The sequence below is a fragment of the Oryctolagus cuniculus genome, chromosome 7, assembly GCF_051225735.1.
Source record: "Oryctolagus cuniculus isolate XC-2025 breed Fujian yellow rabbit chromosome 7, ASM5122573v1, whole genome shotgun sequence".
Lineage (NCBI taxonomy): Eukaryota > Metazoa > Chordata > Mammalia > Lagomorpha > Leporidae > Oryctolagus > Oryctolagus cuniculus.
This window is the reverse complement of record NC_142873.1, coordinates 48,744,774-48,772,412: the sequence shown is the minus strand read 5'-3', so window position 1 is coordinate 48,772,412 and position 27,639 is coordinate 48,744,774. Positions and strand designations below refer to the sequence as shown.

The window sequence follows — 27,639 nt, the reverse complement described above, 5'->3', positions numbered from 1 at the left end:
TTGCTTTTCAACAGCCAGCAAATCGTCTACCTGCAGCTGATGTGATGTATTCTCTTTTCTCTGGGTGCCTTTACTACTTTTGTATTGGCTTTGGATTTTCTGTGGTTTTACTGTCTCAGCTCAAGGTATGGATTTCCTTTTATCTTGTTTGATTAGTTTGTCTTCCAGACGACTCTATCAACTTGTGACAACATGGCCTGGAAAACTCAAATATTTATCACTTCATCACTGTCTGTGTTGCCTATTTTCTCTCTTCTACTTCTGAGTTTCTAATTTAGAATTAGGCAGCCTTCTCACTCTATTGCTGTTGTAGGGAAGGCTCCTAAGGCTGCCCTTCCTCAGGGAGAAGGAGCGCTCTGCCCTGGGGGTGGCTTCTGGGAGAGGCCTCCTGCTTTCCGGGTAAACATCTTAAGTAGAGTCTTGTGGGGAGGGCCAAGATAAGCCTAATACAGAACACCGGGGACAGTCCCGGCTGTTTGACTCGGCACCAATTGTGCGATGTGCACTCTGGCCCCGTGGTGTGGGTCACAAGACCAGCCAACCACCATCAGTCACTCCTGTAAGCAAAGGTCTCCAGGTGGACTTCTGGGTGGTTTTCTTAAGAATTAATGCACGCTGTGCGTGTGCTGTCTTGGACTTCAGCCTCCTGCAGTGAGTAACTGTTTTTTAATTGTATGTATGAGTTTCATATTTTTTTCTCCCCATTCTACATTCTGAGTTTTTTTTCCCCTCCGCAGCTCCCGCTTTTCTCATTCTCTCTTCAGCTGTGATTGCTTTCTGATAAACTCTTCTATTGAGTTCAAAATTTTGGTTATTTTTATTTCACAATTTGTTTGATTCTCTCTAGATCTATTCTATCATTTGTTATAGTTTCCAATTTGTGTGGAAATGCTAACAAAACTCTTTCCCCCCTTTTGCACGATAATTTGACTTAATTAACATCCTAGCTCTGTATCCCCCAGCTGACCTTGGCAGGACTCCTCAATTCCTTCAAACTCAAATTCCTGGTCTTATTAGTGAGCATGTCCTAGATTGTCCTGTCAAGCCAGCTGGCTCACTGGGTTAATTACTATTTCTGCTTGAAGGTAACTTAGGCTGAAATATGACATGTTACCTTATTTAAAAAATGTTGTCTTAATTTGGAGATTTTTAACAGGTTATTTCAAAATGTAAATCAAGGAAGGTTAAGAAGGAAAGAATGTTCTTAGTAAGGAAGGTTAAGAAGGAAAGAGTTTTTTTGAATAAAGAAAGGACGTGGTTTCTAAGAATTACTTTATCCTGGTGGCTGGTTTACTAGAGACTGGAATGGAAACAATAGAACGTTTCAAGTAAGTTGATGAGGGAGTGTGGAAGACACAGAAGGTTAGGAAAAAAAGAAATTTTGGATACAAAAGCTATTCATCTATTTCTTTGACATAGAATTAGTATCTGATCCTCTGTTAAAACGATGAGTTAATCTATTATGTTCTCTTAAAGTCTCTATTAGGTCCTAATTGTTTAAAAACAGCTGAGGTTTTTAGTAAGAGTTATGAATTGTTTGAATATATGCTTATTCTAAAATATTTGAGTAATTACCTTGTAACAATGACTAAATCTGGTCTGTATGATGTCATCATGTTAAGGGATCTTATTTCAAGCCGATTTTTTAAGCCTTCTTGGCATCCTTGACAGGCATTCAAAAAAAAAAAAAAAATCAAAGTTCCAAATTCTTTGGACTTAGATATTTCCAAATGGGCCCCTGGAAATATCAAAGGAGATGTCTCTCATCTTGTAGAGATACCAACTAATAAGGCTATTTGATTATATTAAAAGTATTGTCAAGATGTGAAGTTGTGCTAAATTTTAAGTTTTGCTAATATAAAATGCTACTGATACAAATGTCTGAAAGTTCAAGTCTAATGATCTTGTATTATCTGACATGATGATTATCTTGATGAAAAAGGTCCTAAGGCCTAAAAGGGTTAAATGTTTCCCAGAATCCCACAGGTGCTTTCAAAAATACTGTGTGAAGTAAGGAAGTACCTCTTGTTGGTTAATGAGTTTATAGTTTTAAGCATGGCAATTTAAAGTCTTTTGCCATCCACAGTTCTGTATAGGGTCCGATGGACTTTTTCCAGCCACTTCTATTGTATTCAGTACTTTGGGATGGCTCTGTAAACAAATGAAGCCAATAATGCACTAGAGGTTCCAACTGAGAAAGTATGGTTAACTGAGGTTACTAAGAACAAAAAGTAATTCGAATCAATTGGTAATTTACAAAAAGAGTTAAAGACTTTAGAAAGCTATTACTGAGACCTTGTAAGGATGAAACTCATGTAACTAAGCAACATTGGATGCGATAAAGAGGATGTCTGCTTGATTGCACCTGGACTGGGAAAAATGAAGTCCCTGGCGAGTGAGCTTCTGGGAGTGCAGAAACTCTTATAACTTGCATGCACTTTGCATGGACACTGATAACTATGCTATTAAGTTCTTTCAAGTGATAATAACTTCTGTGGGTCCAGGACTTTCTAAGCCAGGTTGGCTCCACATACACCTCAGCTGTCACCAAGTAGGGGAGTCTGGGGTGGAGAATCAGGACACTGTTTCCTGGATAGTGTGTGAACTGCAACATAAACTGCTGTGCGGATTACTCCCCCAGGAGAGCCACGCCTGGTGCTGCCCGCTGGCGAGCACTAGTTCTTCTTGTATGTCTTCCTGATAAGACTGATGCCCAGTGTGGCCCATGAGAGTCTTGTGATCTTGAATGTTTATATAAAGCTAAGAAAATCCCTTAGTAGCCAACTTCATTTTTCCCCTTATTCATGAATACTGTAGGCATCATTATGTTACAGTCTTTCTGATACCTAATATCTCTAGTAGGGGTTGGCTTCTACTTTCTGATGTGTCTGCTGGTTTTCACATAGGGCCTAGGTTCTGTGTGTTTATTGTTGTCTTTGAGCATGTGCTACATGTTGGATTTAGAAAACTGTTTTTGGACTAATTTGAGATTTAGAGCGAAGGCTTTCCTGGCAGGCGCTTGGAGGTGCTCTTGGCCGAGAGGCACCATTACCCAGGTGAAAGGTGTGAAAGATACTCTGAACTTAGTGTGCTGCACAAGGGGAGTGCCATTTCTAGTTCTTCTTTATTCCAAAGTCAAAGCCACTTGTGGTCCTGGCTAATTGAAGAGGGTTCTTCTGGTAAACTCTCCTAAACCGTGCTGAATGTGGTCACTTCCTTCTGCCCTGTTAGCAACAAGAGGCTGCCAGAGCCTGATTTGCAAGTCAGGAAATGCTCTTACCAAAAAAAAAAAAAAAAAAAAAAAAAAAAGTTTTCTATTCTTGCTATGGCTTTGGATTCCAGTTGTTCCTTTGTTTCAGGCTTAATGGTTTAATGATCCTTTGTTGTATAACCATCACTTTGATCCTGCAGACCTGAATGGTGCCAGCAGAGGCTTAAGTCTGCTTGGATGCTCTCCCTGCAATGAAAATGCCTTGTGGCTGCTGCCCGGGGAACATGATCTTTCAGTGAACCTCAGCTGTGGGCAAGGAAACAGCTGTACTTCAAGGAGTTAGCCTTATGTCCTAGGACCTTTGTAGGAAGTGATTAACAATACCATGACTTGCTGCTTCCTGAGTGTAGGTAAAAACATTCCATGTGGGAAGGTAGCAAACCCTTCTTTTTAACCAATAATCAATTTTCAGTAAGGTAGTATGGTTTTCCATGTGATTGATAAATGTATAAAGCTGTATTGTTTGGGGCTGGTGCTGTGGTGCAGCAGGTTAAAAGCCCTGGCCTGAAGTGCTGGCATCCCATATGGGTACCTGTTTGAGTCCTGGCTGTTCCACTTTCGATCTTGCTCTCTGCTATGGCCTGGGAAGGCAGTGGATGGCCCAAGTCCTTGGGCCCCTGCACACACATGGGAGACCTGGAAGACGCTCCTGACTCCTGGCTTTGGATTGGCGCAGCTCCGGCCATTGAGGCCATCTGGGGAGTAAACCAGTGGATGGAAGACCTCTCTCTCTCTCTCTCTCTCTGTCTCTACCTCTCTCTTTCAAATAAATAAATCTTTAAAAAAATCTATATTGTTTAAACCTGACTCGATGCATGTACCTATGCTGTAAAATAAATTCACAACCTGCAACCAAACTTGGGCTTGGTGCTGGCGCTGTGGTGTAGCGGGTAAAGCTGCCACCTGCAGTGCCAGCATCCCATATGGGTGCCAGTTCAAGCCCCGGCTGCCTTTCTTCTGATCCAGCTCTCTGCTGTGGCCCGGGAAAGCAGTAGAAGATGGCCCAAGTCCTTGGGCCCCTGCACCCACGTGGGAGACCAGGAAGAAGCTCCTGGCTCCTGGCTTCAGATTGGTACAGCTCCGGCCATTGCAGCCAACTGGGGAGTGAACCAACGGATGGAAAACCTCTCTCTCTCTGCCTCTCCTTCTCTTTCTGTGTAACTGACTTTTAATAAATAAGTAAATCTTTAAAAAAAAAAAAAGGAAGATCTATTTATAAACTTGGGCTCACAGAACAGCCAACTCGGGCAACTGACTGGCTGTTTCCAGATTAAAATCTTCAGTTTGCTTAGCTGCATAAAGTTTACTTTGACCTTTCGACTGAATATTTCAGTTCACAATTTTGGTGCCTGCAGCAGGACCCAGAGCAAACTGTGCAAGACCAACTGCAGCACCGTGTGGACTCCAGTACCCTGGTGCCAGCAAGGGCCACTGTCGGCCCACCAATTCCTCTGGAGCTCGAATCAGCAAGGTTAGTTTCCTTGGCCCTAGATCACCCATTTTAGGTTGAGAATCCTGTGTTTATTCTGCTAGTTGGCTACACTCCGGGTGGGGGATGATTGATCCTCCATCAACAGGTAATGGGGAACTTCGCATAAGGCCATCCCTTCAGTTAAAAGGGCACTGGGTGCTAGCAGAGATGGGTAGAGTAGGTTCTTGTCTTTGTCTTTTTGCAAGAAAAGACTTGAGATATGAAATGGAGAGGAGCAGTCAGCCAGGCAGCATGGTTTTGGGGGGTGGGGCATCCGTCAGAATGGATGGGTCGGGGCAGACGCCTGGCTCACTTGCTTAATCCTTCACCTTGCGGCGCTGGCATCCCATATGGGTTCTAGTCTAGGTTGCTCCTCTTCCAGTCCAGCTCTCTGCTGTGGCCCAGGAGGGCAGTAGGAGCATGGCCCAAGTCCTTGGGCCCTGCACCTGCATGGGAGACCAGGAGGAAGCGCCTGGCTCCTGGCTTCAGATCGGCACAGCGCACCTGCCGGAGCGGCCATTTGGGGAGTGAACCAACGGAAGAAAGACCTTTCTCTCTGTCTTTCCTCTTTCTGTGTAACTGACTTTTAATAAATAAATAAATCTTTTTTTTTTTTAAAAAAAGGAAGATCTATTTATAAACTTGGGCTCTGTCTCTCTCTCATTGACTATAACTCTACCTGTCAAATAAATAAATTTTTAAAAAAAGAATGGATGGGCCGATCTCAGGACAGAATCAGAGAGAGGATGTCCAGTCACTTGGACTGGGAAAAGCAAGGTCACATGGTTTAATGGAGAGAATATAGCTGGCAGGCCAGGCAGGCAGCTCAGGAAAAAGCTGAGAGCTCAGTCTGTATTCAGACTGGGGCTAAGAGAAAGGGGTCCAGTTCTTTCTGCTACAGTTCTTTCTGCCATATCTCCCTTCCCTCCTTCCTCTTCTCCGGGACATTCCTCCCAAGGCTTCTCTACTCAGTGCTGTCAGACCTGGGAGCCCACCTGGCACTAGGGCAGAGGGACATCCCCTTGGGTGCCTTCCTCAAGGGACGGCTGTGAGATTTTACCACCCAGTGTTATTGGGCTGGGTACCCCATTTGGTGCTAAGCAGAGAGGATTCTCCTGGGGAGCTTTCCTTGCGGGGAAGGCTGAGACCACCTGTCAAGGTATCAGGGATGGGCAGGACTTTGTACCGTAAAATCCTGGGCTGCATCCAAGGTGAGCTTCTGAGCTTCTGCTGACGCTTTGTTTTCTTAGGCCCCTGTCACACACACAGGCCAATTTCTAACTTCCTACCTAAGATGAGGAAGGGAGTCAGTGGGGGAAAGAAAGTGTTTTACCTCGGATCAGAACAAAGTCTTAAAAAAAAAAAAGATTTATTTAGTTGAAAGGCAGAGTTACAGAGAGGGAGAGGGGAAGGGGAGAGGGGGAGGGGGGAGAGGAAGAGGGGGAGAGGGAGGGAGTGGGGAGAGGGAGAAGGAAAAAGGTCTTACATCCGCTGGTTCACTCTCCAGATGGCCACAATTGCCGGAGCTGTTCTGATCTGAAACCAGGAGCTTCTCCCAGGTCTCCTACATGGGTGCAGGGGCCCAAGGGCTTGAACCATCTTCTACTGCTTTCCCAGGCAACAACAGAGAGCTGTATTGGGAGTAGAGCAGCCAGGACTCGAACTGGTGCCCATATGGGATGCCAGCATTGCAGATGGCGGCTTTACATGCTATGCCACAGCGCTGGTCCCAGAACAAAGTCTTAAAATCAGGTAAAGGAGACAAACATGGAAAACTTGACTGAGGGCCAGTGTTTACCAGGATATCCTGCTCCATGCCCTGGGTGACTGGAAGCTGAAGGGTAGATTAAGATCAGCTGCTATAGGACTCCCTTGCCATAAATTTAAACTGGCTCATCCAGAGATGCACATGTAAGGCTGACCACCAGCAAAAGAAACCGAGACATGGCCAAAATGGCAATCTTGATCCACCACATTCAGATGTTTAGACCCTGTCTTCCCCCTGAACCAGAGCAAGAAACAACACATCTAAAACAAGACGTACAGGAACGAACACCTGTCAGCCTCCTTCTGCCACTTCGAGAGGCTTCAGCTGCAACACTCATGGAGCGCCAACCTGCAAGTGTCTTCATTTGATCATTGTTTATAACCCTTGTCTATTTTCCTGCAAGTATCTCTCTAGATGGCAGAGTGTTTCCAGAGGTGATTCAACCTTAAAACTGGGGTAGCTTCACCTGGTGTTTCTGTGTGTGGGATTTAAAAAGCTGGCAAGGAAGATCACGTACCCAGAATGGGACAGTTATTCTAAACAATACTCAGAAGCACCAAAGAGGGCAAACAATAGGACTGTTTCCTGTAAGAAGTTAATAAGACTGTCTCAGAGCTAAAGAAAACAGCCAAAGCAAGCTGGGCAAGCAGCCAGTGCACCTGCAGCAGCCAGAGGCTGATCTTCTGCCTTCAGCTCCTCCCTCCTGCCCTGCGTGTCCTCTGTCTGGGAGCTGCCAGATCTTTTTCTCTGCCTCCACCCTCTTCCTCTTCTGCACTCCTCCTCCTCCTCCTCCTCCTCCTCCTCCCCTCCCCCCGCCCCCATCCCACCTGAGGCCTGGGAAAAGATCAGAGCCAAATTATTGATAGCTGCTTCCAAGGAAAAACCTGTTACAGAGAACCGGCTGGTCCCAACTCTGACAAAAGCCTTCCCAGAGCCTGTCCAGGATCCTACGGGGTTTTACAAAAACTTGACTTAGTTGTTAGGGCTTATGAGCCAGGGTGTTCAGATTTATACTATTTGATCCACATGCTCATTTCTGAAAGTAAAGCAAATGAATGAATAAAACAGACACCTTTTTGATGATAAGGAATAATGCAGGGAATTAGCCAACCACCGGTAGAAATTGGCTACTTCAATGAAAAGGTCTGATTTCACTTGATCAGCTGGTACACCACTGCCCTGGTTACTCGTATTGAAGCACTATCCAAGACATACAAGACATAGAAGCTTAGGGTCATCAAGAATGAGTTTGACCTAAGAACAAGTAAACCAAATAGAAATAAATAACATAAAAATGTATACATATACTTTTAAGCAATAATATATTTTATAATATGTTGTCATTTCTCTAATCACTTGGGTAAGTACATTCATATGATTTTTACCAAGCTAAGTTAAGCATTAGATTAACCATCCAGGTTATTTCTAAATGAAATAAAATATTACTATACATAGATTAAAGTGTATTTACTTTGACTTATATTCTATAAAAAGACAATATATTTGGGCTTATTAATAAGTATCCCCTGTTTCACATTAAAAATTGTTCTATGGAAAACAGGTAATAAGATTAAATTGAGGCCAGCGCCGCGGCTCACTAGGCTAATCCTCCGCCTTGCGGCGCCGGCACACTGGGTTCTAGTCCCGGTTGGGGCGCCGGATTCTGTCCCGGTGGCCCCTCTTCCAGGCCAGCCCTCTGCTGTGGCCAGGGAGTGCAGTGGAGGATGGCCCAGGTGCTTGGGCCCTGCACCCCATGGGAGACCAGGAAAAGCACCTGGCTCCTGGCTCCTGCCATCGGATCAGCGCAGTGCGCTGGCCGCAGCGGCCATTGGAGGGTGAACCAACGGCAAAGGAAGACCTTTCTCTCTGTCTCTCTCTCTCACTGTCCACTCTGCCTGTCAAAAAAATAAATAAATAAAAAAATAAAAAAAAGATTAAATTGAAAACAGAATTTTTATATGAAAGAGAATCTTGTGTGGTCAAAATGATAATTTAAAAAAAAAGTCTCGCCACAGAGGTGAGCGTTGTGGTGCAATGGGCTAAGCTCCCCCTGCGATGCCAGCATCCCCTGTGAGTGTCATTTAGAATCCCAGCAACTGGGGCGGATGTGGCATCCACTTGCCATGTTCACATCCCATGTGGATGCCTGTTCATGTGCTGGCTGCTCCACTTCCAATCCAGCTTTCTGTTAGTGGCCTGGGAAAAGTATCAGAAGCTGGCCCAAGTGTTTGGGCCCCTGCCACCCATGTAGGAGACACCGATGCCATTTGGGGAGTGAACCAGTGTATGAAAGACAGACCCCTCTCTCTCTCTCTAAGTCTAACTGCACTTCTGATCCAGCTCCCTGCCATAGGAGACCCAAATGGAGTTCCAGGCTATTGGTTTAAGCCTGGCCCAGCCCCAGCCATTGTGGCCATTTGGGGAATGAACCAGCAGATGAAAGATCTCTCTTTCTCTCCCTCTGTCTCTCCCTCTCTGTAATCCTGCCTTTCAAACAAATCTTTAAGTAAAAGATAAGTTTTGTCTTAAGACAAAATGATTGTTCCAAAATGAAAACAAAAATTATATAGGGTAAAATTAAAGTTCTAAACATATAATAAAAAGCACTTTAGTGGATATAATCTTATAAAAAGAATTTTATGTATAATCAAGCTTAAAAGAGAATTGTCCATACATTTTTTTAAAAATTAAGCTTTAACATTAAAATTGCACTTATATAAAATTATAGTTTGGTATTTTTTGTTAAAATAACAAAGGTTTTTGGGGCCAGTGCTGCGGTATAGTGGGTAAAGCCACTGTCTACAGTGCTGGCATCCCATGTGGGTGCCGGTTCGAGTCCCGGCTGCTCCATTTCGGATCTAGCTCTCTGATGTGGCCTGGGAAAGTAGCAGAAGAAGGCCCAAGTCCTGCACCTGAGTGGGAGACCTGGAAGAAGCTCCTGCCTCCTGGCTTCAGATTGGCTCAGCTCCAGCTGTTGCAGCCATCTGGGGAGTGAAATATTGGATGGAAAACACCTCTCTCTCTCTCAGCCTCTGCTTCTCTGTAACTATGCCTTTCAAATAAATAAATAAATCTTTTTAAAAAATCTCAAAGGTTTTCTTAAAGTATTCAGCTCTATTCTTAATAAAAAAAAATTAAAAGGTAAAATTATTTACCTTTAGGTAACTAGCCTAGCTTTTATTTTATCAAAATAGTTTTCTGTGTTCAATACTGGCCTTTTATTTATTTATTTGTTTGTTTGTTTGAAAGGCAGAGTTACAGAAGGAGGAGAGACTAATGTCTTCCACCCAATGTTCACTTCCCAATACTTCCCAAATGGCCCCATTGGCTGGGGCTGAGCCAGGAGCTTCATCTGGTTTCCACCTTCCACTGCATTCCCAGATGCATTAGCAGGGAGCTGGATCAGAAGTGGAGCAGCTGGGACTCAAACCAGCATCCATATGGGATACCAGCATTGCAGACAGTGGCTTAACATGCTATGCCACAATGCTGGATCCATTTATTTATTTAATAAAATGTTTACATCCAGAGTAGAATTTGGTTCATTATTGCTCTGAGCACTTTTAAAAAAATGTTTATTTATTTGAAAGTCAGAGTTAGAAAAGGAGAAACACAGGGGAAGATCTTCAATCCACTGGCTCACTCCCCAGATAGTTTCTATGGCCAGGGCTGAGCCATGCAGAAGCCAAAAGTTCCATCTGGGTCTCGCACTTGGTTGGCAGGGGCCCAGAAAATTTGGCCATCTTCTGCTGCTTTTCCCAAGCTATTAGCAGGGAAAATTGGATCATAAGTAGAGCAGCTGGGACAGGAACCAATGCCTATATGGGATGCTGGCATGGCAGGTGGTAGATTTACCCACTATGCCACAATGCTGGCCCCAGTGCTGTTTTTCTTAAGATCATTAGTTGCTTAGAAAAACTGAGATATCTGTTAAATATCAAAGGATTTTTTCTTTCAACTATGTAACTTTCTGATTTCTTAAAATAGTCACTTCGATTAAATGGATATCATGTATTATTTCACAGTGAAATGTTATCTTAAATGTTTTCAACTTTTTGAAATTTTTTTTTACAAATTTGCCCAAATCAAAGTCGAGATTATGTTGTTTTGACCTAAAATTGACTGTGGGATTTTTCTAATTGGGCTCCTGGAAAATCTCAAAGTATGCATCTCTCACCTTATGATACTAAAATAACTGGGTTCATTGGATTTGCTAAATTACGTAGGAAGCAACGTCAAAGAGGGAAACGATGCAGGTGTCACTAGTTCTGTCCATGTAGTTCGTGTTTTGTACCCATGAAAAATGAGAAAATGGACAATGGACGGTAAGCAGGGAGAGCGTTAATTGAGCAGAGCAGAGAAAACCCTCCATAGGGTTAGCTCCATAGCCAGGAGGGGCTCCCCAGGCAGGAGAAGCCCTTGGCGGGTGGAGGGAGGGCTGGGATTTTATATCCTGTGGGGCTTAGAAAAGTTAAATACAGTGGTCTTTCAAGCAAGTTATTTAGTGTCCAGGTATCTTCCCCATTTTGTTCGGATCTCATCCTGTTTTTTATTTCATTCCTCCTTCTCATTAGTCTCTGGTCTGCTCCCAGATCTGCATCTCCAGTCCTCTTACCTTGGTGATTTCCAATTCCCCTGTCTTGTCTTTGCAGACCTGTCTTTCCACACATAGGTCCTTTGTCCCTTTCTACTTCAAAAAATTAAAACTAGTTGTCTCATGTATCGATCAAATTGATGCTCAATTTGCCGTCAATCACTGACATAGTAATCTCTTATCAGATCTCTAAGGATGACTATTTTAGGTTATGTTCTCCACAAAAGAAGTTAAAATCTTTATTCTGATTCTTCTTTTTTTTTTTTTTTTAAAAGATTTATTTTATTTATTTGAAAAACAGTTACAGAGAGAGGTAGAGACAGAGAGAAAGGTCTTCCATCCGCTGGTTCACTCCTCAGATGGGCACAACTGCCGGAGCTGTGCCAATTCAAAGCCAGGAGCCAGGAGCTTCAGGCCAGGGCTTTAACCTGCTGTGTCACAGCGCTGGGCCCTATTCTGATTCTTCTTTTAAAAGGTGTTCACAAGCAGCTGTCATTCTGAAGTGTCCTTGGTAAATATATTTCTGGCCATTTTGAGACCATGTGATTGGATTGAAAAATTTTTTTTACAAAGCTCAAGAACTTAAATTGGACTTGTAAGATTACTAACTCAACATCAAATAAAGCAAAAGTTAGTTGTATACCTTTTTCCACAACCCTCTGGGCATAGATGGGGATATTCTTATGTATTATCAAGAGGTAATTAAACATGTTGTCACTGTTTAGTAAATCTTCTTTTTAGGATCACAAGGAAAAAGTCCAATCTCCCATCATCAATCTCAAGCATGGACCAAAAAGAAAATTGCTGACAATTCAGTTTGACCGCCTCTTCTGAGGGTTCAGAGCAGGCCTATATAGATCTTAAATACTGACTCTTGCTGTGCATGGTTCTTCTCCTTACATTTTAATTGCTCTAATAATTATTTTCTTAAAATGTTTTGATTGTACTATGCCAAGCCAGTCAGCTTCTTTGCATATGTATATATTTAAAAATATATTGATATATACATATATTTCTATATTTAGGACATAAAGAATGATGCACCTAACAAAACAGACCCACCACTCTTCAGACAATTGGCCAATAGACTACCAATGCCTCTTTTTTTTTGCACCAATGCCTCTTTTTTTTTTTTTTTTTTTTTTGACAGGCAGAGTGGACAGAGAGAGAGACAGAGAGAGAAAGGTCTTCCTTTTGCCGTTGGTTCACCCTCCAATGGCCGCCGCTGCAGCCGGCGCACCGCGCTGATCCTGGCAGGAGCCAGGAGCCAGGTGCTTTTCCTGGTCTCCCATGGGGTGCAGGGCCCAAGCACCTGGGCCATCCTCCACTGCACTCCCTGGCCATAGCAGAGAGCTGGCCTGGAAGAGGGGCAACCGGGACAGAATCCGGCGCCCCGACCGGGACTAGAACCCGGTGTGCCGGCGCCGCAAGGTGGAGGATTAGCCTATTGAGCCACGGCGCCGGCTCGCACCAATGCCTCTTAAGACGTTTTACTAATCTGTTCCTTTTACACAAAAATTCAGATTCCATGAAATACAAAAATGAGGAATTTATACAATTGCTCATATTGCTTTGAATATACACTTGAGAAAATAGAAACCAAATTAGACAGAATCGCCTAAAAATTAGGTGACTACAAAGATATATATATATATATATATATATTCCATGCATGATCTGTTTTTTTTTTTTTTTCCCAATTTGACAGATAGAGTTAGCAGTGAGAGAGACAGACAGAAAGGTCTTCCCTCGGTTGGTTCACCCCCAAATGGCCGCTACAGCCCGAAGCCAGGAGTCAGGTGCTTCCTCCTGGTCTCCCACGTGGGTGCAGGGCCCAAGGACTTGGGCCATGCTCCACTGCCTTCCTGGGCCACAGCCAGTGCCGCTTTAAATCATCAGTTTGAGCATCTGCACAAGCTTTCAACCAGACACTGATTATTTCAGTCCATGGTGCTTGTAAGATTATGTTTCAGTATGGTACCCAACTGTTTGTGTTCAGAAGAAAGGTTAATTTAAATATCCTAGGCACCACTCAGTCTTCCTGTTTCACACATACATTTTACCAAAAGAGAGAGAGAAGGCTGTGTTGTGGGTGATCATCAGTAGAGGGGTGGGAGGGGCTCTTTTTTTTTTTAAGGTGGTAAAGATTCAGTACCAGGAGGGCATTCAGTATCAGACATCAATGTGACGAATGGTTTCCTTTCCTTCAGACTCTTGCCAGGTAAAAGCTAAATGTGAGAAGAACTCTGTGGTGCATTGAGCCACACTAGCTAGGGAGGAAACTAGGCTATGCCATCTTATTCCTCCAGGTAAAGTTGAAACTGACATTTTGGTTTTGGTGGCTCTGTGGCAGCATTCTTGACTCCCACTAGTGGATAGTTAGCTCAATTCCTGGCCGATATGCACATGTCTATCTGCCCACCAGACTCCTCATACTGCATAGTAAAAATAATTGATGTTTAATTTTATATGGTGCTGCTTGATTATCTTTTCCACAGTAAAGTTTGTGAGTGTGTGTTAGTTACCAAATGGAGTGTTCAAAGGAAAAAAAGTTAAGACTTAGAATGAAGCTTTTGACCTTACGGCATGCAGCATGACTTAAGAAAGAGGAGAAAGCAAATTCTGTATTGATAGTGAAATCCGTATGTGTAGTGATTTGACAGTTTTCACAATGGTGGGACTGATTCCCCCAACTCATTTCCTCAGCAACTCAGATTCAATCCAGAGCCCTAGCAGTAAAACTTGAGCTTATTTTTTGAAGCATATGATATATTTTAAAATTTGATGGCAAAATTCTAGCAGTGGTGCTAGAATACATCTGCATATGTGGAAACCATCTTTATTTTTTATTTATATAAATTTAGTTTGTTTAATATATGTTTCCCATCTACTAGGTATGTTGTCCCATTAAAATAATGGAAAGTGTTTTTTATATAATATTTTATTTAGCTATAAGTTATTAAAATATAAGTTAAAATCATTGAGCAAATATTTGGGTATAAGACATAAAGGTGCAGAAAGTTCAAGCACAAACTCTAGCAAGTTTCATATTTCTAATTGTGATAGAAGCTGACATTTGGTAACACCACAAAGGAAGAGAAAAATGTGATTAAGTCATGTGTTTATTATAAAACACTTATTGATGATTGCCTTTCTAAAACACATAAGGTACACATAAAGCAGGAGCATCTACTCTGTCCCTAAAATGCTCACCCTCCAAAGGGAAGTGAAATAAATCAGGCTGTGTGAGTCTGCATTTCATTGCCATAATGAAATATCTGCTGGCTGCTTTTTTTTTTTTTTTTTTTTTTTTTTTGACAGGCAGAGTGGACAGTGAGAGAGAGAGAGAGACAGAGAGAAAGGTCTTCCTTTGCCATTGGTTCACCCTCCAATGGCCGCCGTGGCCAGCGCACCGCGCTGATCCGATGGCAGGAGCCAGGAGCCAGGTGCTTTTCCTGGTCTCCCATGGGGTGCAGGGCCCAAGCACCTGGGCCATCCTCCACTGCACTCCCTGGCCACAGCAGAGAGCTGGCCTGGAAGAGGGGCAACCGGGACAGAATCCGGCGCCCCAATCGGGACTAGAACCCGGTGTGCCGGCGCCGCTAGGCGGAGGATTAGCCTAGTGAGCCACGGCGCCGGCCATGCTGGCTGCTTAATAAAGAAATCCATTTTGTTTCACAGTTCTGGAGGTGCAAGGACCAAACAGCATGGCCCGGGCTCCAGTGCGGGCTCCCAGTGCAGCGCAGCAGTGCGGGAGCGCATCTGTAACTGTCTGCCTCTTCTTTCTCCCCCTCCCTATAAAGCCCCCAGGTTTTAATTATGGAGGCCTTGCAAATAATATGGAAAAACAACCAACAGCACTCACAAAAGCCTAAGATTAATAACTTAAGTATGGGATTTAAGAAATTAGAGGGTTTGGTGCTATGGCACAGCAGGTTAAAGCCCTGGCCTGCAGGGCTGACATCCCATATGGTGATGCTATGGCTTGAGACAGCAGTAGAAGATGGCCTATGTCCTTGGGCCCCTGCACCCACATGGGAGCCCGGGAAGAAGCTCCTGGCTCCTGGCTTCAGATCGACTCAGCTCTGGCCGGTGTGGCCATTTGGGGAGTGAATCAGCAGACAGAAGATCTCTCTCTCTCTCTCTGGCTTTGGTTCTGGCTCTGGCTCTGGCTCTGGCCCTACCTCTCTCTGTAACTCTCTCAAATAAATAAAATAAATCTTCTTTAAAAAGAAATTAGAAAAGGACAGGATAGCTGCAAAGAAAGCAGGGAGAATAAGATTAAAAACATACAAACAAAAATAATTTTGCCACTTGGGATGGATGCATCCTGTATCGGAGTCCCAGTTCGAGGCGCACCTTCTCTACTCCCAATTCAGCTTTCTGCCAATGCACATGGGAAGGCAGCAGATGATGGTCACGAGTGAGCCCAGTGGTGGCTGCAAAGGAAAGGTTCCTGGAGGGAACTAACCTCGACTGCGGTGCGATGATGAGCCAGGGAAGCAGCCTTAGCGCTGGTGGAGAAAGTTCCAGCAGTCTGGACGACAACTAGACCCACCACGCCGTTCCCTGATGCCGAGGCATAACCCAGAGCGAGGCCCAACTCCCTGCATTCGATGAAGGCTGAGAGAAAGGCACGGAAGCTGCGGAGGAAGCACCAGGAGCTGGCAGTGATCGGCCCGGAGCTTTAGGAGCGGGGCCTCTCGGGTGCAAATGGTGAAGCCACAGGTGCCCCTGTAGAAGCCGCAGCGCGCTATCCGGAAGGTGGAGCTAAGGCGATGGGTGAAGGCTTTTCTCAATGTGGATTTTCTCAGTGTGGGCGCCACTGCCTTATGATGGAAGGAGCCATCTAGGAAGGTCAGAGCTGGAGACGAAAAGCCAGAGACTGGCTTCAGAGCTCCAAAGCACAGATGATTCTCTTGTTAGGGGCTGTTGCAGCTGGCGGCTTTCAGCTGAAAATGCTCATCTGCCACATGAAATGCCAGGGCCCTGAAGAATTACGCAAAATCTACTGTGCCCGTGTTTCGGAGACAGCCAGAGTCTGGTTGCCAGCGCGCAGGTTTCAGGGGAGTTTGCTGAATACGCTGTAACACTGTTGTGACCTGCTGCTCAGGAGAGAGAAGATTCCTTTCACTGGCAATGCGCCTGGTGTCTCAAGGGTGCTGATGGAGATGTTCCGTGAAGTTAATGCTGTTTCCATGCCTGTGAATGCAACATCCACTCTGCCCTCATGGGTCAAGGACCCATTGTGACTTTCAAGGTTTGTTATTTAAGTAATGCATTTTGTAAGGCTATAGCTACTGTAGGTAGCAATTCCTCTGATGAATATGGGTAAAGTAATTCGAAAACCTGGAAAAGATTCACCATTTTAAAAAAAGTTTTATTTACTTTATTTGAAAGGGAGAGAGAGAGAGCGAGAGGTCTTCCATCCACTGGTTCACTCCGCAGGTGGCCACAACAGCCAGAGCTGGGCCGATTTGAAGACAGGAGCCGGGGGTGCAGGGACCCAAGGAGTTGGCATCTTCTGCTTTCCCAGGCCATAACAGAGACCTGGATTCAAAGTGGAGCACCCAGGACTCAAACCAGGGCCCATATGGGATGCCAGCACTGCAGGTGGTGGCTTTACCAGCTGTGCCACAGCACCAGTCCCAAGATTCACTATTCTTGATGCCAATTAAAAGAGAGGGGGTAAGAGGTCTGATAATTGGAAACACACACTTCAAGAGCCAGGGATGTGTTTCCCAGAAAAGGACCATGAAGGACATGGTCAGAAGTGGCAGTTTCCTTCCTCTTTCTGATCTTGGCTCCAGAGCCTCTAACCAAGCGTCTTCATTGGTTTGCCTATTACAGATTTCACGGCCCTCACCAGCTTGGAGACAACATGTGGCTGTGGACAGCTCTGCTCCTGTGGGGTGAGTTGGGCTCAGAGGGGGCTGGAAGGACATGGGCTCTGGTTATGCGGAATCAAGATTTTTTTTTTCTTCCTGTGGAATATTCAACCTGAGCCATTGAATATGGAGACGGCTATATCTGCTTTCATGGTTTAGTGGGACTTATTATACTGAAGGGATGGGGAAAGGAGCCTTGAACTAGCATTAAACCCAGAAGCCTCAAATCAAAACAAACCACCTGTGGGCTGTTTGGTCCTGCTGGTAACTGCTTTTTGGAGGAGGGGGCCAGTGAGTATTCCAGGCAGCAAGGCCGGTGTCTCTGATGCCACACTGATTCCATCTCCCTGGTTCTCCCTTCCTCGTCACCTGCTGCTGACCGACTGACGTCTCTATTCTCTGGTCTCTTGCAGTTCCAGTTGGTGGGCAAGAGGGTGAGTGATTTCTTTTGTTTTTTAAAGATTTATTTATTTATTTGAAAGAGTAACACAGAGAGAGGAGAAGCAGAGAGAGTGAGAGAGAGAGAGAGAGAGAGGTCTTCCATCCAATGGTTCACTCCCCAATTAGCCACCCCAATTGGCTGCTATGGCCAGAACTGCTATGATCCGAAGCCAGGAGCCGGGAGCTTCTTCCGGGTCTCCCAAGTGGGTAAAGGGGCCCAAGTACTTGGACCATCTTCCACTGCTTTCCCAAGCCATAGCAGAGTGCTGGACAGAAAGTGGAGCAGCTGGGTCTCGAACTGGCGTCCATATGGGATGCCGGTGCTTCAGGCACAGGCTGCCCCACTGCGCTGGCCCCAAGGGTGAGTGATTTCTAACTCAACTTCTCCCATGCCACTTTCCCACTTCAAAACATAGATCCTGTTAATCTGCAGCAGAAAGAAGTAGGGAGCAGATAGAAGGGAGAAAGATGTATACATCGTGTAAAATCCCATATTCAGATGTTGGTTTGACAAAACCCTGAGTTTTAAGGTTTCTTGCTAATGCTTTCTGACTTCTGGAATAAATGCTTAAAAGCACCTGAATTGCAAAACAAACATGAAACACAGAAGTAGCTCTGCTGTGTTTTCCAACATCCTCCAAATCAGTCCTTTCATGAGCAAGCTTAGCTGGTCCCCCCCCCCCCCCCCCCCCCGGGGAGCGAGCCAGGCCGTACTGATGGCTCCAGGGGATGCCTGCACCTCTGTCTCCATGCAGAAGCTCACGCAGCTCTGGGCTGCGCCTGCAGGGTCAGGCAGGCACTAAGGGTAAGGAAAGTAACTCCAGGTGGCCCTACCTTAAAGCCCTGATTCATTGCTCACCAGCAGGGGTGTCTACAGGAACCCCAGAGCCCAACGTCCAGATTGAGGACTTAACAGCCCGAGCAGAGCTCTCTGCTGCAGTCAGACACCTTCGCCTGCTTCTCTAATGACCCTGAACACAGTCTCTCCTGTCACCCACAGAGCTGTGCCGGGGCCCAGAGTCTTAAGGACTCCCTTTGCTCCCTCGGCCGCTTTTGATTCTGTCTTCTCCCCAAGCAGACCCCACGAAGGCCATGATCACCCTGCAGCCTCCATGGGTCGATGTGTTCCAAGAGGAAGCCGTGACCTTACAGTGTGAGGGCCCGCGTCAGCCTGGGGACAGCTCTGCACAGTGGTTTCTCAACGGCACAGCCATTCGGACCCTGACCCCCAGGTACTACATCATTGGTGCCCAGGCCAATGACAGTGGTGAATACAGGTGCCAGACGGAGCTCTCAGCACCAAGTGAACCCGTGCAGCTGCAGGCGCACAGAGGTAAGCAAGGCCTGGCGCAGACAGCCTGGAAACCCCGTGGTCATCCTTTGTTTTCTCCTTGCTGGATGCAGATGTGTGTGTGTTGCTTTATCTGGGTCTGGGACTCAGCCCTGTGTGCCACCGCGTAACATTAAATCAGTGCACTCAAACATCACAGCAGTCTTAGCCTGTGCTCCTGCAGCGCCTCAACTGGGTTGGATGTGAGTGGAGCAAGTGGAGCAAAACTCAGCCCTGCAATTTTATCATTATTCAAACGTACACCTGAACAGAGTAAATAACAGTCCCGGCGAATGTGCAATGCTGAACAATGAACATCCCCTTCCCATCCCAAAATCCTAATCCTTCAGTTACCTGCCACAGAAACAAAACTGGGAAGCTTTTTGAAACACTGAGCTTGGCAGGATGCTCTATTTACTGCCCCACATCTTAGTTTCATCCCTTGGAAAGGAGGTCTGTGTCTGTCACTAGGAATGCAGTCTGAAATGTCTGCCTGATGAGAGGATTCACCAAGTTTTTGAAAAGTGGAATTTAAAGTTAATGCAGAGTGTCTGTGAGTTTTCCTGTATCCTGTCCTATAGCTGTACCACAATTAGTGTCTTACATTCTGCATTAGGAAACTTCCCATTCGTTTGCTTTTATAAACAATGCTGCAACATCTTCCAGCAAGTTGTCTTAAGAAGCGTTCATAGTATTCTGATGTGGAATTGCTGGGACTAACGAACAGCAGCAGAAAGACAAACCCCACCACCCATTCACATCTCTAAGTGGTTTCTACTTGTCAAGAGATGGAGAGTGCAACATTCTTCTTCAGGGCAGAAATGTTTCCTTGTTCAGCACAACACATCCCAGTGCACAATTAAGTTATTGAAAGGCAATGGCTCAAACTCCTCTGCCACTGATAATGGCAAAGTTCATCCACACTGGATGCAGAATCACATTATGTGGACTTGGCTGCTTTAGACTCACAGGACTGGGAATGCCTGGCCCACAGCCCATGTAAGGCCTGTGAGATCATTTGCTCTAAGTCATTTGCTCTGGCCCTGCCAAGGCAACCACTTGGGGAGCAAGTATTCAGTAAATCAATAGTAGGCTAATTTTCAAGTTGATAATTTTGTATGGCTCCTGAATGACATTATAAAAATCCACATGATCTTTAGAAGAAAATGGGTGCTCATGCCTTCAGATGTGTTTTAGCTAAGGAAATGCTGAGAATGTCTGCAGGGAGATAATGGGTTCCTCATGCATCGCTCGGGACTCTACCTTGATGAGATGGAGAGGGGAGGGGAGCCTACAGAGCTGTGCTAACAAGAGACTTCACATCATCTGAGCAGGAGCAGAAGTGTTTCAAAGTTTAAGTGACAAGAAACAGGGGCCAGCACTGTGGCAAGCATCCCAAAGGGGCCACTCTACTTCCAATCCAACTCCCTGCTAATGTGCCTGGGAAAGCAGTGGAAGATGGCTCAAGTACTTGGGCCCCTGCACTCATGTGGGAGACCCAGAAGAAGCTCCTGGCTCCTGGCTTTGGTCTGGCCCAGCCATGGCCCTTATAGCCATTTGAGGAGTGAACCAGCAGATGGTTCACTATCTCTTTGTCCCTCCCTCTCTGTCTGTAACTCTGCCTTTCAAATAAAAAAAATCTAGTTTTTAAAAAAAAGAACAAGAAATCAACCAGAGCTTGGAGGAGGCCATTCTCTTTACCTCTGCACAGACTCTAGAACACTTAGCGTTGATGATTCACTAAGAATAATATCTTTTTAATATTATATTTAATGGGAATTTTGATTGAAGAACAACTTACATAGAGCAAACCCTAAGTGTCCATCTCAGTGAATATTCCCAAGTAAACAGCACCCTAATTAGGAAATACAGCATTTCTAAGACCTCCTTTTTGCCCGTTACTAGTCACAACCTCCAACAGTGGCTTCTAAATCATAGGGTTTTGCTCATTTGTGGACTGAATATAAATGGCTGGCTACTTTTTTCTTGAAAGTATGATTGTGAAATTAACACACATTGAGAACGTATGGTTCACTTGTTCTGGATACTGTTTAGCATTCTGTATTTTTCTATTCTACTGATGGACTCTTGGGCTGTTTCCATTTCTGGCCTCTTACAAATGGCACCGCTGGAAAATGTCTGCATTGTTCACCTGTGTTTTGGTGCACACACTTGCTGGAAGATGCGGAGCAGCCATGGTTGTTACTGTCAGCAGATACTGAGACACAGCTTTTCAAAGTGGTCCTACCAGTTTACATGTCCACAGAACATACATTTTGATTGTTCTTCATCAAATCTAGATGTTTTCTGTATTTTTATTCATGCTATTCTGGTGATGTGCAATAGTATCACATTGCAGTCTTAATTTGCATTTCCCTCAAGACTAGGATATTGATTGACTGTTTCTTACACTCTTCTTGTAACCTATTTGGATATTCTCTTTTGTAATGTGCACGATAAGATCTTTCTGCCAATTTTTCTATCATCCGCCACTTTCTTATTGACTCATAGGAGTTTGTGGATGTGAATCCTTTTTCCCGTATTGTAAATATCTCCTCCCACTGTGTGGCATGCCTTTTACTATCATAAGGTGGTTTATTGGATTTTCAGTGAACAGAAGCTCTTAATTTTACTGCCATACAATACATCAGGGTTTTGTTGGTACTGTCGATGTTCTAATTTAAAAAAAGCTTTGCCCCAGTAATTCAGCAGGAAAGGATTCATTTGCAGCCACTCAGACTCCCACTCACTTCATTTAAATGTGTGAATACTGAGACCAAAAAAATACAGCTGGGGTGGACCTAATCACAAGGCTTAGAATGAGTTTTCCCTTCCTATTCCAAGGTCATTAAGATGAAGTGAATGGGTTTTGAGAAGCAATTTAGTTGGTAAATATCTACTGATAGCTACATCCCACAAGTTTTGATATGTAACACTCTGTTATCATTTCATATTCAATTTAAAATTTCCATTACAATCTTTCTACATCTCCCACCCCATCACAGATACTCATGAATTATGTTGAAGTTTTTTGGAGGGTGGTTTTTAAATTTGGTTTCTAATTTTATGGTTTATTGATAATTATAGCAATAGTTCTTTGGTATTTATTTGTGGCTTCACTAGAATACACTCCATTCTTATAACTGATGGATGCATTTGGAAAGTATATGAATTTTCTCTAAGGTACTACATTCCACAAACTCAAGTCTCTTCATGTGCCATTCAAATATTTTCTAGCATTGCTAGGGTTTTGACAGTGTCCGATGAAGACATGTTAAAATTTCTCAATATGCTTTTGCATTTACAAAGCAGAGATGTGTGTGTGTTGGAAGTGCAGGCAACTCTGGCTTGGGGGTGTGAATGAGGGAGGGGAGAGGGTTACTTATATTTAGAAGCACCATGACAGGATCCAAAGCTGTAAATACCATGCTGCTCATAGCGCCACAGACCTGCCTGCCGTTCTTAGGTAAGATTTGGAGGGGAGAAAAGTCCTACTATCTCTTCTCCTTTGTCCCCAAATCACCCCATCTCCGTTTGGCCAAACCAACTGTGCCTGGAGAAGGAGGCATTCTTGGTTACATGCAGAGATTGCATCAAGAGGAAAGGGCCTTTTCAGTAGCAGCTTGTTTTTGCCCCCCATCACTGATCTGCAGGTGTTCCTGCCAGCCTGGTAGGGGATCCACATCTGGATGGTTGCCATTCTGTGTGTTTGCCTCAGAATGTCTGATCCTATTAACAACTGTGACAGGAGTTAGTGGATATTGTTTTTCTACTGCAGCATTCCAAATAACCAAAGACTTAGTAGCTTAAAACAGCATACGCCTCTTATGTCCCAGTTTCCATGGGGAGGAGGTGAGGCAAGGCTTGGCTTGGCTGTGGGTGCTCTGCTCAGGGTCTTCCATGGTTGCAATCAGGGAGCTGGCTGGGCTGTGCTCCTTTGGGCAACTCTTACAAAGGTCATTGGCTGAGTTCAGTTCCTTGTGGTTATAGGCCTGAGGTCCTCGCTTTCTTTCTTTTTTTTTTTTTTTTTTTTTTTTTTTTTTAAATTTTTTGACAGGCAGAGTGGACAGTGAGAGAGACAGAGAGAAAGGTCTTCCTTTGCCGTTGGTTCACCCTCCAATGGCCGCCGCGGCCGGCGCACCACGCTGATCCGATGGCAGGAGCCAGGTACTTATCCTGGTCTCCCATGGGGTGCAGGGCCCAAGTACTTGGGCCATGCTCCACTGCCCTAGCTGGCCACAGGAGAGAGCTGGCCTGGAAGAGGGGCAACTGGCTGTAAACTGGGGGCTGCTCTCAGCTCCAAGAGCCCTCTGCCATGTGGCCCTCTCAGGGACCCCCGACAACGTGAGAACTTACTTCTTCAGGCCAGCGGGAAAGCTTTCCACCCAATATGCTAGACAGAGTCTTCTTTAACAGCTGTTAAGAGGGACCCCATCTCCTTTGTCATATTCTGTTGTCTAGAAGCAAGTCATTGGTTCTACCAACACCCTAGGGGATGTACAAAGATGTGACTCTTTGGGGGTCATCTTAGAATTCTACCACATAACTTGTCTTGGTCCAAACAACTACTGAGATTTGGAAAGGTAAGGTAAGAACAGGCTGGGTGTTCAACTGCTGGTAATAACTACTTTTCTTCCTGCCAGATCTAAAGATATTTGCAGAATAAGATTAGGGTGGAGATTCAGCAGAGCTCTGAGTTTTCATGTGCAAGGCAGGAAAGATAAGAGCGCCCCTGGGATAAAGCGTTGGCCTCCTTGTACCTGCTCCTCCGTATTCCTACATTTTGGATCTATGTTTTTCAGATTGGCTGCTGCTCCAGGTCTCTGGCAGAGTCTTCACCGAAGGGGAACCTCTGACCATGAGGTGTCACGCATGGAAGAACAAGATAGTGCACAAAGTGATTTTCTATCAAAACGGCAAAGCCTTTAAGTATTCTTTTCAGGATTCTGAACTCACCATTCCAAACACTAATGTGAGTCATGATGGCATTTATCACTGCTCGGCCATGGGAAGGTATCGCTACACATCAGCAGGAGTGTCTGTCACTGTGCAAGGTACGGGTCTGTGTAGTCAGAGCTGCAGTGGTCAGGCGCACAGGGACCATGGCAGAGCCTCCCGAATCCTCCAGAGAGGCAAACTGCCCTGCTGAAGGCCACGGAGACCAGTGGCCGGGCTGGAACCAAAACCGAGGCTCTGGGTCTGAGTCCATTGTTCTTTCCATTACATTACAGTGCCTCATCAATGATCCTGGGTCAACTCGGAGTCAGGGCACAGTCAAGATCCAGTTTGTCCTTTGTTATTTTAGTTGCAAGGAACAGACATCAAGCTAGCTGGGAGAATAATTAGAAAGTAATCCATTTTTTTGTGTCTTCTTCTATTTCTCTAATATTTTGTAATTTTCATCATAGAGATCTTTGACATCCTTGGTTAAATTTATTCCAAGGTACTTGATTATTTTTGTGGCTATTAAGAATGGGATTGATCTTAGAAGTTCTTTCTCAGCCATGGCATTGTCTGTGTATACAAAGGCTGTTGCTTTCTGTGCATTGATTCTGTATCCTGCTACTTTACCAAACTCTTTTATGAGTTCCAAAAGTCTCTTAGTTGAGTCTTTTGGATCCCCTATATATAGAATCATGTCATCTGCAAATAGGGATAGTTTGACTTCCTCCTTTCCCATTTTTATCCCTTTAATTTCTTTTTCTTACCTAATGGCTCTGGCTAAAACTTCTAGGACTATATTGAATAGCAATGGTGAGAGTGGGCATCCCTGTCTGGTGCCAGATTTCAATGGAAATGCCTCCAACTTTTCCCCATTCAATATAACGCTAGTGTGGGTTTGTTGTAAATTGCCTTAATTGTGTTGAGGAATGTTCCTTCTAAACCCAATTTGCTTAGAGTTTTCATCATGAAAGGGTGTTGAATATCCTACACAGAGGATCTCTGTGAGACCTCAGAGGAAAGAAAGGGTCATCAAAGGAGACACTCTTCTCTGAAGGGAGAGGAGAACATCCACTTTGCTTATGGCCACGTCCAAATACTGACAGAGTCTATGGTCACAAAAGGCTTCCGTAGCCTTGGCAGCCGATGGCAAGAACCTCGCATGATCACTGACATCATAAAAAAAAAAAAAAAAAAAGAATGTTAACTGTTAAAGGGACAACAGTAGTCATGGTGCACTTGCTCCCCGTGTAGGACCTCCATCCCTATTGAATTGTAATATGAGAAGCGACTGCAAATTCTCTCCCCAAGCTGTTCTCTATATGTTGTGTGTGGGAGTGGGTGTAAATTGTTGAAGTCTATGATTAGCACAGAGTTGGTCCTCTGTATACAAAGTCATACTGAAAAGATCCATAATGAAGAAGGAGATGGGAGATGGAATGGGAGGTGGGATGGGAGCCGGGGGGGGGGGGGGGTTGGGGGAAAGAACCACTGTATTCCTCTCAAGTTGTATCTATGTAAAAATGCATTCATTAAAAATTTTTAAAAATGTAAAAGAAAATAAAGATACCAGTAATATTGTAAAAAAAAAAAAAAAAAAAAAAAAAACAGAAAGTAATCCGATGTGTCGGATGAACGCTCCATTGAGGCGGAACCCAGGAAGACATGGGAAATGCTCACAGCCCCGCCTCTCTCTCAAGGATGATGTGGCCTCCGTGGTCCCGCTCACCTCTGTCCCCCTCATCTTTCTCTTTAGAGCTCTTTCAGGTTCCGGTGCTGAGGGCATCCTCCCCTCTGCCCCTCCAGGAGGGGAGCGCGGTGACGCTGAGCTGTGAGACAAAGCTGCTCCCGGACAGCCCTGCCTTGCGCCTTTACTTCTCCTTCTACGTGGGCAACAAGACCGTGCAGGCCAGGAACGTGTCCTCCCAATACCAGATACCACGTGCCGGAGGGGAGGACTCGGGCTCGTACTGGTGTGAGGCGGCCACGGAGGACGGAGGGGTGCGGAAGCGCAGCGTCGTGCTGGAGCTGGGGGTGCTCGGTGAGTGGGCGCGCCGGGGGCCTCGGGCGCTGGGGAGGGCTCCATCTTCTCCCGCGGGGCTGAGAGGAGTCCATGGCCCAGGCAGGAGGGGGAATCCGCCCCGGGAACGCCCACCAGTCCATTCCCAGCTCGATTCAGGACTTCACCCTTCTCACAGAATTCGGTACATCTCCTGTCTTTTATTTTCCTTCCTGCCCCCATTTCTTACCTTGCCATCGTCTTTCTCTTTTGCTTCTTCTCTTTTCTGTTCCCCTTCCCCATACTTCTCTGTTTCCCCTCTCTGCTCTCTCTCACACTCTCCCCTGCTCCTTCCAGCCCCACCTCGCCATCAGCCGCCATCTCTGCCAGAGCAGACTGAGTTCCTCCCATGGATTGTCACAGATCCAGGGACCTGGACACCCTGGGCTGCAGACTTTGTTTGAGGCACTCAAAGTGTATACTGCTGGGAGCGCCACTGTGCGGGCTGCACATCACCTCCTGCCCAGGTGTCTCTTACTGGTGCCAAGGGCCTGTGAGCACCAGAACAAAGGGTTAATCTTTAACCCAAATTCGTTTCAGTCATTAAACAATATAGATGGCAGTCATCTCTGAAACCAGGGAGCAAGTCCCCTGCTGGCCCCTGCAGGTGAAGTTCTCATGGGCCCACCTGTAGCTCCCTCGGGCTCCCTGAGACCACCCGGGGCCCTGCCCCCTCCCCCGGTGGGCGGGCACATCAGAGCTTGGCCAACCTTCTCTTCCAAACAGAATGCGGCCAGACCCCTTCCCAATAGTAGCTCCTCTCTTTGTGTTTTCCTGTTGCAGGCTCCCAGCCACCGCTTCATGTCTGGTTTCACGTCCTTCCGTTTCTGGTAGTTGGGATATTATTTCTGTTTGGCACCATTCTCTGTTTGAAACTACGTAAAGAATGGAAAAGAAAGCAAGGGAGGACTTTAGAGATCCCCCTGTCTTCTGGCCCTGTGAAGAATATAACCTCCTACCTTCAAAACTACAGACATTTGGAGGAAGAGCTGAGGGGCCAGGAGCAAGAAGAGCTGGAAGAAAGGGCACCCCCGCAGCTCCAGGAGACGGAGCTTCCGTAGCCCTGGAGCCAGACTCCAGGCTCAAGCCCTGCCCCTCTGGGCTAGCGCTGTGCACAAGGCTGAAAACTGAATGACATTCGAACTGCAGCTCCCATGGCATAGAACTCTTAAACAAAGCAATAAGTAACCCGACTTTAACTGACATGAATTTGGAGGGCCTGTGCTGTGGCATAGTAGGTTAAGCCTCTGCCTGTGGTGCTAGCATCCCCGTTTGAGTTCCGGCTGCTCCTCTTCCCATCCAGCTGTCTGCTGTGGCCTGGGAAAGCAGTAGAGGATGGCCCAAGGCCTTGGGCCCCTGCACCCATATGGGAGACACCTGAAAGAAGCTTCAGGATCCTGGCTTCCAGCGGATGGAAAACCTCTCTCTCTGCCTCTGCCTCTCTGTAACTCTGGTTTTCAGATACAAAATAAATCTTTAAAAAAAATTGGAAGTCAAGTCTAGCCTGATTATTAGTTTGGAAAATAGTATGCTTTTGAAGACAGGATAAAAATGGGAAGTCCACATGTGCATACATACAAGAGAATCAGACACAGAAAGAATGAGAGAGGAGTCACAGATAGGGGTGGAGGCAGAGAGAAAGGTTCCATCTGCTGTTTCGCTCCTCAAATGGCTGCAACAATGGCGTGGGGTTGATCCAAAGCTTCTTCTGGGTCTCCCATGCTGGTGCAGGGTCCCAAGCACTTGGGCCAGGTCTCGAAACACTGCCCATATGAGATGCCAGCACCGCAGGCAGGGGCTTAACCTACTACACCACAGCGCCAGCCCCAAAAATCAAATATAATAAGGAAAAACTGTATGAGGAGGCTTTCCTTCT

The 27,639-nt window shown here is 45.4% G+C and overlaps 1 protein-coding gene across 10 annotated transcripts; it reads left to right on the top strand.

The window, feature by feature from the left end:
* On the top strand, positions 1–27,636 carry LOC100358696 (high affinity immunoglobulin gamma Fc receptor I). Of its 10 annotated transcripts, none has more exons than XM_089336968.1 (8): positions 233–651; positions 4,630–4,742; positions 16,955–17,016; positions 17,406–17,426; positions 18,512–18,766; positions 23,566–23,817; positions 25,461–25,745; positions 26,547–27,636. In XM_089336968.1, exons 3-8 carry the CDS (start codon positions 16,986–16,988, stop codon positions 26,822–26,824), a joined length of 1,122 nt encoding a protein of 373 aa, XP_089193094.1. In that variant the 5' UTR covers positions 233–651; positions 4,630–4,742; positions 16,955–16,985; the 3' UTR covers positions 26,825–27,636. The 10 variants fall into 10 exon arrangements, with proteins under 10 accessions (XP_089193097.1, XP_089193094.1, XP_089193096.1 ...); XM_089336970.1 differs by having other exon boundaries at positions 4,627–4,742; XM_070077768.2 differs by having other exon boundaries at positions 4,605–4,742.
* Positions 27,637–27,639: the final 3 nt, after the last annotated feature.

Bases quoted from the DNA above. Each gene is read 5' to 3' on its own strand.
- LOC100358696 (XM_070077767.2), top strand. From the start codon at position 1,306: ATGGAAACAATAGAACGTTTCAA. The intron at 1,329-16,954 runs GTAAGTTGATGA...TGCCTATTACAG, and splicing joins GAAACAATAGAACGTTTCAA to ATTTCACGGCCCTCACCAGC. The intron at 17,427-18,511 runs GTGAGTGATTTC...CTCCCCAAGCAG, and splicing joins TCCAGTTGGTGGGCAAGAGG to ACCCCACGAAGGCCATGATC.